Source organism: Pyrgilauda ruficollis, unplaced genomic scaffold, assembly GCF_017590135.1.
Source record: "Pyrgilauda ruficollis isolate IOZ18807 unplaced genomic scaffold, ASM1759013v1 scaffold1, whole genome shotgun sequence".
Classification (NCBI taxonomy): domain Eukaryota; kingdom Metazoa; phylum Chordata; class Aves; order Passeriformes; family Passeridae; genus Pyrgilauda; species Pyrgilauda ruficollis.
Window position 1 is genome coordinate 1,945,597 of NW_024508100.1, and position 12,728 is coordinate 1,958,324.

Below are 12,728 nucleotides of genomic sequence, written 5' to 3' on the forward strand. Positions count from 1 at the left end.
ACCAAAGAACATGAACTCAAAAAACTCATAGGCAAAACACAAAGACCTCAAGGGTGTGCTTGAGTCTGTTATGCCTTTTAAGGTACAGAAGTGGAAAAGAGCAGCAATATTGCAGGAATCAGAGTGCTGGGTAGGCTGCCAAGGAGCCAGGAAAAGCAGGAAACTGTGAATGGCACTGAAACGAAGAGGGATTGGGAAAAAGAGGAAAACAGACAACGGAGCATGAGATAGTGAAAAAAGAAAGTTGACCTGGAATGAAGATGGAAGCAAGCTAAGTGTTTTTAAATTATTTTTTTGGATGAACAACTGTATTTTTGGCAGAACAAACCAAAACACTGTGTACACTTGGAAGCAGACTTAGATAGTTACTGAGAGAACTTATTTACACATCATTAATTGTAAAATAAAAGCCAATTTAACCGCAGTGAGTAACTTTTATAGACAGTAATGCAATCTCCAATAAGAAATCTGAACGCTGAAATCTTAAAATATTTTTACCCTAAATGACAGAAGTTTTCTGATAGGATGCAATGAACCGAGCTCCCAGTTATGCCATGATAAGAGTTTGATAAACGTAATGCTCAACTTCACACAGCCACATGCAAGATCTACAATAAAACAGAACTTAGGAGTTAAGGGATAAAAACATCTATTGCAGCCTTGCAGACTGGCTCAAAAATAAACTGCTTTTTCTAGGGAGAATGGGAAACAAGGAGACAAACCAAAAACTAGTCAAACCTTACACATGAGTAAATTTCTGAAGAAGCATAATAAATGATCCTAACTACAAAGTTATTTCAAAACATTGGGTCACTCTCAGTAAATGTCAGTATTCATTTAAGCACTGGCAGCCCGATTTTTCAGGAGGGAAATGTATCTCCACCATCCAAGTTGCTTTCCAAAGCAGTGGAATGGGGAACAAATGCTTTGACCTGAGATGAAGCACAGTTCTACTACATGTTATTACTCATTTGCAACTTTACAGTGATCCTAACTACAAAGTTATTTCAAAACATTGGGTCACTCAGTAAATGTCAGTATTCATTTAAGTACTGGCAGCCCAATTTTTCAGGAGGGAAATGTATCTCCACCATCCAAGTTGCTTTCCAAAGCAGTGGAATGGGGAACAAATGCTTTGACCTGAGATGAAGCACAGTTCTACTACGTTATTACTTATTTGCAACTTTACAACTTGTTACTTATTTTCACGGTTTAATCTCCTCAGCCGTAAGAAGTGATTGGCAAATGAACTCTTGGCACAAGGGAGTTGCTACACAATTGCAACTCAGTTACCCAGCTGGAGAAAGCTTTCTTGACTGAGCACACAGAGAAAGGTTATTTGCTAAAATCCTGCTCCTGACCCTGCACACAAACGGCATTCAAATCCTAGCCTCTTTTACATGTTTCTTTTTGTGTTAAAATCTCTCAGCCTGCTTGCTCCTCTATGAAAAACTACCTTGCTTGTACTTTGCTGTCTCACAAGCCACGATAAATTCCGCTTTCCACTCTATTTCCTCAAAAAACTGAAAACACAGTATTTAAAGCATGTCTTGTCCCTGAAACTCATGATCAGCAGAAATCCCTCCTGCAGGTTCCAAAATGTTAATTTCTCAAACTCTGACTCCTCACAATCCTGTGATCAGGGCTCCACAAGTGTACAAGCTGAGTTAATATGGGTTCCAACTTTCCTAGACATCCTTTTGCTGCCTTTCACTCCATTCCTCCCCATCTGATTCTTGGTTCACCCTGCAGATTCCCCCTGCCCCACTACAGTCACCCACCTAAGAGTGTCAAACAATGTCAATCACCCTTCTAACCCCATCCTAAACTTCCCAGCCTCTGGCTTGCTCCCTGCAACTTCACATTAAAGGTATCTGATCTGCAAGCCTATGGTTTCAGTAGCTCTTCTTACTATCTATTATCAAAATCTGTATTTCAACTAACAGGCCAACATCATTTAGTACAGCCACAAATGTGCACTCAGAAATACATGAACATTTTTGATCCTGCTTTAAATATGCAACTCTTCATTTTAAAACCTTCTGTGAAAACAATTTTGTATTTAGCAAAGCGCCATTCCCAAATAATGTATTATTCAAACAGTACTAAAATACAAATACTCCTCTAAAGACAGGTGAAAAGTAGTCATTTTCCAGTGCAGATGAACAGTGAACACTTTTCACACAGAACTGAACAGTGCTTAACACTCCATATAACTGATCTCTTGGTCTATGTTAAAGGAATACAGCAGTATAATGAATTCTGGTTTGTGACTTTTGTTGTAGAAATGTATTACCTTGCAGACCCCAAAGTTTTACTACTTAGATAAGTGAAAACCTGTATTATGACACTGTACTCATAGGTATTGAAAATATATTTTCCTGATCTATTACTGACATCACTGAGAATTAATTATTTTTGTATAATAAAAAGCAAAAGACGCAAGCTTGAGCATGATCCCCTCCATACAGCAGTGTTGTGAAGATCAGCAACAGATTATCTAGGTCACTCATCAGTTATTCAAATACTTTTCCAAACCTGCAATATGAGCAACACACAATCTCAGGATCTGAAAAGTTCATTTATTACACATCACTGCTACCAGAAAATACCCATTGTTTTTTTTGCAAGGCATTCATGGCACACAGGATTCCCCAGTCTTGATGCACCAGAAGGAAATGATGTTGATTTTAGTAAGCAAATCATAGAACTATACAGGTGGTGGAGCAGCCAATGCTATAATGTTCACCCCAAGAACAGACTGCTCTTATCTACCAACAGAACAGCATTTATATTACTTATTCTTCATGTGTAATTTAGTTTTTGTAAATGTAATCCGTGTATTAACTCCTAACAATAAAACAAAAGCAACTTCTCAACATGATTAGAAAGAAATACACAGAAAAAAGGCATTCTTCATATTTTAGTTCTTGATATATAGTAAAATAAAAAGGAATTGAGAAAACTCATGTTTCCTCTAAATTAAAAAAAACCATATATTTTCTTTGAACCTTATAAATTAACTTTTATTTTATTAAAAATCTCAACAAACATGATCTCTGCAGATCCATTATGAATGAAGACTGAGAATTTTTTAATTTCTTGCATGTGTTCTCAATTTCGGTTGACATTCACCACATTTTCCACGTAAATTTCGGGTTAGCAATTGTTTTGAAACTCTTCTGCAGTGACATCTCTCAGTGCACATGGCTGCCTAACCCAACCTGCACAATTCCTTGGCTAAACAAAGAAATAATAAAGTTACCCACACAGACAACCCAATACTTGAGATCTGTCTTTCCAGGCAAAGGCTGAGCAACAGAAATGTTTCCAAGGAGCATTTCAAGATACCATGTAGTAGAATTTTGCCCAGAAGTAACTCTCCATGAATCTAAATCAGTAGATTGTTATTCAGGGAAGCAGAGGGACAACATCCAGCCAGGGACACACTGAAGCACAGCCCACCACAGACATTGTATTAACACGTCACAGCTGACACAACACTGTACCAAATCATTAAAATACTTGCATTCCCCAAAACACCTCAGCTGTCCCTCTTAATCATTACCTTTTCATGAATTTCTTGTGTAGACTGAGCATCACAAAATGCCACTGTGGCTACATCCTTCAGAATAGGCATTTCTACTGTACAGTCCCTGCCATCCAGCAACGCTACCAAAGGGCGCGGGTGCATGGGCCCATTCATGATCGGAGGTCGAATGCCTGCAAAGAAACACAGAAGTCTTGTTATTCAGGCCATGCAAATAAGATTAAAAATAGGTTATAGCTAGTCTTGTTTATTCTGATGGCAGAAAAAGATTTCAAGGACTGAAGCTAATAAAACAGGAACAGGTTTACACTCAGCTGTCAACCAAACACAGAAGACCTTACAAAGAAATTCCACGGAGGTTCAGAAGGCTGAACTTTGAAAGATGGATAAAAACACTGAGGGAATAGTACACTTGTTTTTTAAAGATACATCTCACTGCACTAATAAGTGTCTGTGCAACCTTGTTCAGCCTTTGGGTTTTGACTGGATTCCACACCTTTGTGAGCTCTAGAAAGAGTGAGAAATATCTTGCCCAGGCTTGCAAGAAGAGTGGAGCTTATGGAATATAATAAGCAACTCAGTAAGGATTTGAGTATTCAATTTACATATATAATGATGATTCTACTGAGACTAAAATTTAACTTAAAAAAGCCTACAACAGCAAAATTTTCCATTTACTGAGGATCCAGTGTCCAAGTTTACAGGCAAATTGCTGATCTATGTAGGTCTGCTTAGACTTAAAAAGTTTTACCAAACAGTTCTACACAGCTTAGTCAAACACATCATACTTTTAATCCGCCACGGAAAACTCTTGCAAAACAGGCAAAAAATGTCCCTCCCTAAATCAATGTCACACTCTGAACACTGTGGAGTGACAAAGAAATTCATGTCAAGTATCTGGGAGAAGGAAAATCAGTCCAAACTTAAGACTTAATTTACATCCTTACAGAGTCTGGAAATGAAAAATAATCCGTAAGATATTTAGAGAGCATCCCTTTAACAATACAGATGCTATTTACACAGAAATACTCAAGGGAATACTATTAAACCACTGCATTTACAGAAAGTAGTTAAGCATGGGTGGGAAAAAAGACTTCCTGAAGAGATAAAAAAAACAAAACAAAGGGTAAAGTACATTTTTCCTCTTTTAAAATAAGAGGTTTTAAGCATTGCGAAGTGAATCATGCTAGGTATTTCTTGTATACAAATTTCAACACATATTTTTGTTGCAGTGTCAATTTTAAAACATTGCTTGACAATCCAAGTTGGCCCAACAGCAATGCAAATGACTGAGGTGCCCCAGTTAACTTCCACAAGCAATCCCTGCATCTTAAGCCCCAGCCTGTGTCAGAAAGCAAGTCCTGAAAGACTGGTATCTGCATTTCAAGTGGATGGAAAATCAGTACAATCCCTGCTGTACAAGGTATCTGGTGAAGAAAACCAGCTGCTGGGAAGAGAGATTTTCACAACTCAACAAAAATAGCATATGACTTCCCCCTGGGACCAGCCTGAGGTCTGGGGCTGAAGGACAGCTCCAGAGACTGCTGCCCTCACAGTCCTCAGTGGCCTAGCCTGAACCCCACAATTCCACGTCCCCTCCTAACCAATTCAGGACAGCCCAGCACCACTGCAATCTGGCATTTCAATTCTTCACCTATTCAAATGGTTTTTATACCTGAAGACATGAGAAAAACAGTCACTACATTTGGTTCTTTTCTGTTCTACTTCCAGCACCTCCCCACATCTGATGATAGCATGGATTGACTGACTCTGCAGTACTCTCACCATTTTTCAGATGGGAAAAAACACCCACCAGCAAGGTTTGTCACGGAAATTACACTGTTGCAAAAACACCCACTCCTAACCTGTACTATGATAGACAAGCTTAGAAATTCTTCTGGTACACATTACTTCAGTAATATTCAGCCACCAAAACTAAATGAAAGACATTAATATGTCATTTTTGAAAACTGCATCTTGATAGCTTATTATTGACACTTCTTTGAACCAAAAATGGTCACATAACCCTCATACAGACATTTTTAGTAAATAAACTACATACCTGTAACGTAGTACAGGACACAAACACTAGAATATACAACATAAAAATACTTAAGTTACTAATGGAACAATTCTATCTTTTAATGGGGATTTAATTATAAAACTCCACATTAAATTTACTTAAAAACATCCTAGGAAAAAGCATGTTATAGACTTGCTCACATTTTTTAAAAAGCAGTATATAACAGCATTCATAAAATGCAATTATATCTAGAAACAAATGCAAAAATGACATTGCAAGACCTCTTCATTTTGCTTAGAGTGACTGTGCTCACTCAACAACTGAAATGTCATGGTCTTGTCAGCACAGCAAAGCCAGAACATCAATAACAAGTCATAATGCTAGCTAAAATAAAATTTAAAAAACAAAGAACTTTGATACTAAATTTTTTGCAGATGAATGAGGAAAAATATAGCACAGGTGATTCCCTCAGACCTACAACTAAAGCACCTCTGTCAGAGCACACAGTCCAAACTGAAAAAAGCAGATGAGATTAAAAACTCACTTCAAAGAAACACTTTTCTGACTCGAGCTAGCTCAAAAAAATCATGAAATGTTAGAGCACTAAGCAGAGCCCTTTCAGACAATGATTGCTCTAAAACACATAAAGGTGTGGTCTGGTTTTCCCCTCACACCAGTGTATCTAAGATTTCAACCAAGTTACTTGTGTAACATGGGTGCTAAGGGGAATGCCAGAGCATAGGAACAGAGTCAAAAAAAAAAAACAAAAAAAACCAAAAACCCAGAAGGAGAAGCCCTCCCTGAGAGATTTTAAGGCTCTCTTAAGAATCCCCAGAACTCAGACACATCCAGTGACCTTGACCACGAAAACCCTACAAACCTTTGCTTGCCAAAATCCTTTCTGAACTTCAGCAGAGATTTCCTGTTGCACAATCTTTCTGCCTAAATATCCTGCCCCTGAATGGCACGCAGCAACTCCCCACTCCAGTTAACTTTCGGGAACTTCATCCCAGTGGCAGTCCCATTTGGGAAGACATGGCTTCACTATGAATCAGAACCTTTTGAACCCCCTGAATGGCACGCAGCAACTCCCCACTCCAGTTAACTTTCGGGAACTTCATCCCAGTGGCAGTCCCTGTTTGAAGTTCCCATTTGGGAAGACATGGCTTCACGATGAATCAGAACCTTTTGAAAAAAAAGCTTCCTCTTCCAGCATTTAGATACATTCTGCTCAGTTTTTATCTGGGAATGTCACACTGCACTGTGCCTTTGGCTTTGCAGGAGACCCTTGGAGAGGCAGCAGAAGGCAATGTGGATTTAAGAGCAGAGTTTTCCATGCCTGCATTTACAGTGAATAATGCAACTTTGTGCCAGAGAGAAGTAACTGCAAAGTGGTCAGAAGTAACATTCAACATGACAAACATGAAACTGATTTAAATAAATAATTTCACTTAGCTGGCTTATTTAAAAGTATTATGGTACAGCACTTCACATTACACAGATAACAAAAATTATACCATCCACCCCCACATCCTATAACCTTTGTTATGGGAAAACAATCTTAGTTTATCCTAACTCAAGACTTTCAGGAACCCCTACCAACCTGACATTTCTTAATCTGAGCTTGATTTCCAGGATCATGAATTCGATTTCTCAATGCTTTACAATCTTCAGTATTCTGAGGGAAAATAGCAGCCTGTCATTCCATCCTCATTTCCATGTCTTTAATTTTTCTTGCAGCCTCCTGTAATCTTGAACCAAAGCTTTTATACTTCTTATCCACTGCAACCTCTGTAGCCTGGATGGTGTTCAAATTTTTACTAAAAATTAAACACAAACAATACATTAAAACAACGTTAAGGGTCTGACTCGTGCTCACAGAAGGCAGGAAACTCAAAATTAAAGCTTCTCACTGCATCTGCACCCTTCCCCCTATGGCTGCTGGCTTTCCACCACACCTGCTGTGCTGCCACTGGCCATTAACATTCCAGGGAAACCAGTGGAGTGTTAAGACACACAGGCACCTTGCTCAGGACAGCAGGTGTATTGTAAATACACCTACCTGGAACGGTGGCCACCACTCACATGGCCAAGGCTTTGCCTGGGTGAGCAGGGATCCAGGGATAGTGTGTGACCTCCAAAATCCCCCTGCTGGAGGGCCAAGCACTCCAGTGGGTACCAGAGATGGAGTGAGAAGCCTTAACTCTGAACTTGATGTTTTTGCTGGGTGTAAGTCAGGCCCTTAAGGTTATCTAAATGTATTAAAGAAAAAACCTAACACTTTCCCAACAGTTCTAATCCAGCTGTTAGTCTAGGGTTTCTGCCCTGCCCCCATGTGGAAATAATCTGGTGTGGAAGCTCTTATCCCAATAATAGCTACTGTGCCAGTGGCTGCTGGGATTTTTCTAAATTAATACCAGGTCTAAGGTGCAGAGACAGACAGAGCAGCTGTCCTTAGGCAGCAGCTATTCACCATGTGGCTCACAGCACAGTGCCTTCGCACAGCTGCAGTCTGGACTAGCTCTCCTGGAAAAAAACCTATCAAAACCTTATTCTAGTCCAGCTCTTATGGAAATAAACTTGAGAATTGAAAAACCGGTTTTCAGCTGAGAGGAGGCCAGCCTTGTGCACAACTGACTGTGGGTCCCAGAAACAAGGGAATTAATGAGCTCATCATCCAGCTTTGCAAAAAAAACAGGAGTGGAAGGACCGTGAATTATTTTATCTCCACACCTCTGAGAGCAGGGGGACTTAAAAGTGATCAGACCAACCTTAGCACAAGATGTATTTTTTTAAACTGGGAAGAAGCTACCCAAGCGGGGTAGTGTCCTCCTCCCTCCCAAACCCAACCTGCATCTCCTGCTCCTCAAACAAAGGGGCATTGTTTGTGCTACCCTCCAAGGGGGAAGAAGCCAATGTCATTAGGCATACTCAGGACTGCAGGGTAAGAAAGCTCTCCCTGACATAATCCAGGCCGTTAAAACGCGTTTCAAACTTTTCATAAAACAACCTTTTATGGTACAAACTGACAGTAACTGAAGTAATCACTATGCCCAAATACCAGGAACCTCAAAGCAGGCTGCCATGGCTTCCTGACATCAGAAAATGTCCTACAATGCAAAGCTATCAAGATTAATAACAATGTAATTTTCGTATTTTTCTACTGCTGATTAACTTAACATCATTAGGCTGAGGCTCGTATGTGTCTCATATAAAGCACACATGTTAAAAGTAAAGGACACTGTCAGATTTGTAGGCCCAAAACTTGACCTACCTTTCATTTCCTTAAATCTGTTTGCAAAGTCCATGTAATTCTTTAAATGTGTTTTTCTTTTTTCAAAACAAATGCTTCAATTCTTTTTTCTGAAAAACACATCAATGCCAAAAAGCACAACACTTATCAATAACCCTATAATCACAAACCAACAGGAACACAAATGGAGGAGAGCAGCCCAGCTGCTGTCACTGGGGATTCTTAAAAGAATAAATGCAAAGATTAAATAAGGAAAAAAAAAATCCCTTGACAATATCCTTTTCGAAAATTTGTGGCAAAAAACTTCCTTTATACACTGTAAAACATCAAAGTGATTCACTTTTTTAACAAAATGCAAACTACTGAAAAATATAATCAATATTTACAAAAACAAGACCTGAAAATGACAGGCTGGACATTCAACTAATTTATAGTCTTGCACTTGTAACATGAGACTAACCCCTTTGGCATCTACCTTTACTTTATATTCTTACCTAGGTGTAAATTCAGTGAGAGCTGTCACTTATTTACCATAAACCCTCACAAAAATTTGCATTATTTTCAAAAATAAATGCTAATATTAATTCAAGGAAAGAATGAACTGTCAAAACAAACAAAAAATATCCTCCTCATAACATGAACACAGAAGCTGTTATGAATTACATTTGCCAATATGCACTATTAAAATTCCTAGAAACCCCATACTTAAAAAACATATTTTAAGGTCTTTGACGTATCATATATTTTTACATTTTGGACTGTTTTAGCCAGCTCATTGTTTTGTGCACCATGAACTGAAGTTCAAGATACTGAGATTCAAGGTAGAGCAAAACTCTAAGAGCAGTCAATTAAAAATTTAAAATACAACTCAGGTACAAGGATCAGTGAAATGGATGCAAGAAAAAAAAAAAGAGCATTTATCATCTTTCAGTATTGTGATATTCAGCATATTTACATGCTGAATATGCAACACAAAAATTTCATGATTCCACCAGAATCTGAGCCAACACTTTTTGCTGCTGCCTTCAAGATGAGCAGGATGCAATTTCCTATGATTTGGGATGCAGGATTGGAGGGAGGCACAGGGGAGAATACTTTAAAATAAAGAACACCAACAAGGGACCAAAAAGTGACAGCCACCCTCAGAAGACTGAATTATGCAGCAGATTAAATTTAATTTCCTTCTTTTCTCATCTCTTTTAATGCTTCTAACTATATTTTTTAAAGATTTTAGGAACCTGTTGCAAGGCTTATTAAAATTTAGAGGAACAATCCCAAACTGATTCTCAAAGTAACAAGATGGACTTCACAGTACACATGCAAAAGCTAACTGAGCAGAAGCTGCACTTAAAGCTGGCGTGCAGCCCCTGTGGAAGTCCCCAGGGCTCAGAGGTTAACACTGAGCACGCTGGGACTTTACTGGAAGCACACAGTGGATGAATACTGCTGGTATCTATGCTTTTTATTTACCTGAACTCAGTAAGAACAAGTCATCTTCCTTCTTTTCTTTTTAATTTGCAGGAGACCAAGAAAAATACAAGTGGTTTCCTGCGCTGTGTTGACCCACTGATGTGCAGAGCAGTCACACCCAGCTGTATCCTCCTGTTGACTGTGAAGGTTGAAATGCACCCAGAGCTCTGCAGGACACTCACAGCTCATTCCCTGACACAAAATGTACACCCAACACCACCACGGTGTAATTACCACCCTGGTCCACAGCCCTCAAAGTGTGTAAGATTTCTGCACATTTCACTTCATTATTTCACTGCCTGTGAGAAATGAGCCTGGGCACCCAAGCAATCACTCCAGCAGACAACACAACAGCCTCAGCACAAAGTATTTGAGACAACTCTCTTGCTTGATCTTCCCTTTTGGTACAATCAAAATAAAATAAGCCAATGACTTCTATTTAGAAAATTCCAAATTTCCCTGCTGTTACTAGAACCAGAATCATGATTCCTCATTACTGTTCTATACTCACACAGCAAGTAAACTTGCCATTCTCAGGATCTTATTCTGACAATCATGAGGAGATGGGGTTTAGCTGTGTTTTTTAATAGTGATCCCTAATCAGTGGGTTCTTTTTTAATCTAGTAATTTTGCTCTTATTTGTCTAATATCTGTCAGTATGCACACAAAATCCTAAGTGCCTATCAGAGTACAAAAAACCAAACATCCCACAAGGCACATCTTGAAAGCCTTTGATCAGAAATTATGTTCTGTTAAGGAGAAACAAAACAATCTGGCAACATTTTATATTACTACACATGTACTTCAAACACCAGTGTGAAGACTGGAAGTATTTCACATCTGTCAAAAAATTAATCAAATTACATATTTGGAGTATGCTGTAAAGATATGCCTAATCTTAACTAATACTTTTCAAAATAAGACTGAAAACAGTATGAATCACACCTATTTAATGTAAAATAAACAAGCAGTAACAGCACTATGTACTATGGTAAAATATTTTAATTTTCCACCACCATTTAAAAAGCAAAACAAATGACAATATTCAGTAAGAACTATATCAAGTATCAAATACAGAAAGTCTAAGTATCTGCAATAAAACACACATAAAAACCAATGTTGCAGCAGTGCTGTTTTCAAGTAACAGATACATGAAAGCAAACTCCAGAGAAAGGCAAAACATTATAAAGGACTGAGCTCTCTTTGGATGTTCAACATCTCAGTGCCTGTGCAAGGGAGTATTTATCTGTTTCAAATATTTTTAGCTTTATTAAGTAATAAATGAAGGAAGGGGGAGGATAAATAAATTGGCAACAGTGGAGCTGTCCTAGTTGAGTTCACTCACATCAATCTCAGCTTCTGAGAAATTCTGGCTGAGGCTGCCAGCTCCTGTTAGTTATTCCACAGGTTCATGGTGACAGTGGAATGCCCCTGGTCCACACACACTGTGGCAAAAGCCACAAAAAACTGCTTGGTCACTTACAGGAATCACTGCAGTGAACTTGGGGATGGGATCTACAAATTAAGACCCAACGAACTTGAGAATTGTAACTCTCAGCAACCACATCTGCCCACAACTAAGGACATCAATCTCCCAGTTACTGATGGGGCAGCTTCTCCAAAATACAGAGCTGAAGGCATGAACCAAGCCTGCATTACAGACATTCCCACAATGCTGGGTATATATCAGAATATACCTCCACTCTCCTGTTTTCCCCAGGACAGTGACCGTGGAGCTGGCTGATTATGGCATTTGGGGGTTAACCCACCCTAACAAGCTCCCAAACCCTGGTTTAAAATACAACTGAGCTTATATTTCAGACCATAAATTTTATTGGTGCGTGGGTGTGACTTAAAAAAAAAAAAAAAAAAAGGCAGAAAATTCCTGCTGGCAGAAACTGGAAAAACAATCTGTTTCAACAATTGCACTAGGAGCAGAATGATTAACTCCCTGAGCCATTCCAGTAACAATACAGACCATGCCAAGACTTACTAAAACACTTTCCACGGAAGAAGTGGTACTGGAGATTTTTAGGGCAATACTGAGGATAAATAACACCAGACTAGACCAGGTTGGCAAAAGAGGGTTGTGCTGCACATGAAGTGCATCAGTGGCCTTTATCCTCACTCCTTTACCCATGTATTCAACAGAAAGCATGCAACCATTGCCTTTCCATTTTAAATCAAGTTATCAGAACTAGCATCTTTGCTGTAATTTTGATAAAAGTTCAACAGCCATACAGTCTTAATTTAAAATATAACTCCCTCAAGGAATGAGTCTGGATGTGCCCATGACATATGTATTTGAACTATGAAGGAAAAAGGAAGAAAACTAATTTTTTTCCTCTCACCCAGTAATGTTACTCTTCTAGCAAGTTATTTTATTCCAGCAGGTTTGTTTGTTTTGCTTTAAACCACTGCCTGAGCTGGAA

At 38.8% G+C, this 12,728-nt stretch overlaps 1 protein-coding gene across 9 annotated transcripts in view; it reads right to left on the bottom strand.

Annotated features, from left to right (window-relative positions):
- CTBP1 (C-terminal binding protein 1) overlaps positions 1-12,728 on the bottom strand; it is a 237,330-nt gene that overhangs the window by 33,588 nt on the left and 191,014 nt on the right. For 6 of the 9 annotated variants that reach the window (XM_041468671.1, XM_041468513.1, XM_041468595.1 and 3 more), the window contains one exon: positions 3,569-3,723. In XM_041468671.1, coding sequence (XP_041324605.1) covers positions 3,569-3,723 — 155 coding nt within the window. Of the gene's footprint in view, positions 1-3,568; positions 3,724-7,176; positions 7,394-8,847; positions 8,937-12,728 lie in introns of those variants that run through there. The other 3 variants (XM_041469097.1, XM_041469009.1, XM_041468922.1) reach the window with 3 other exon arrangements.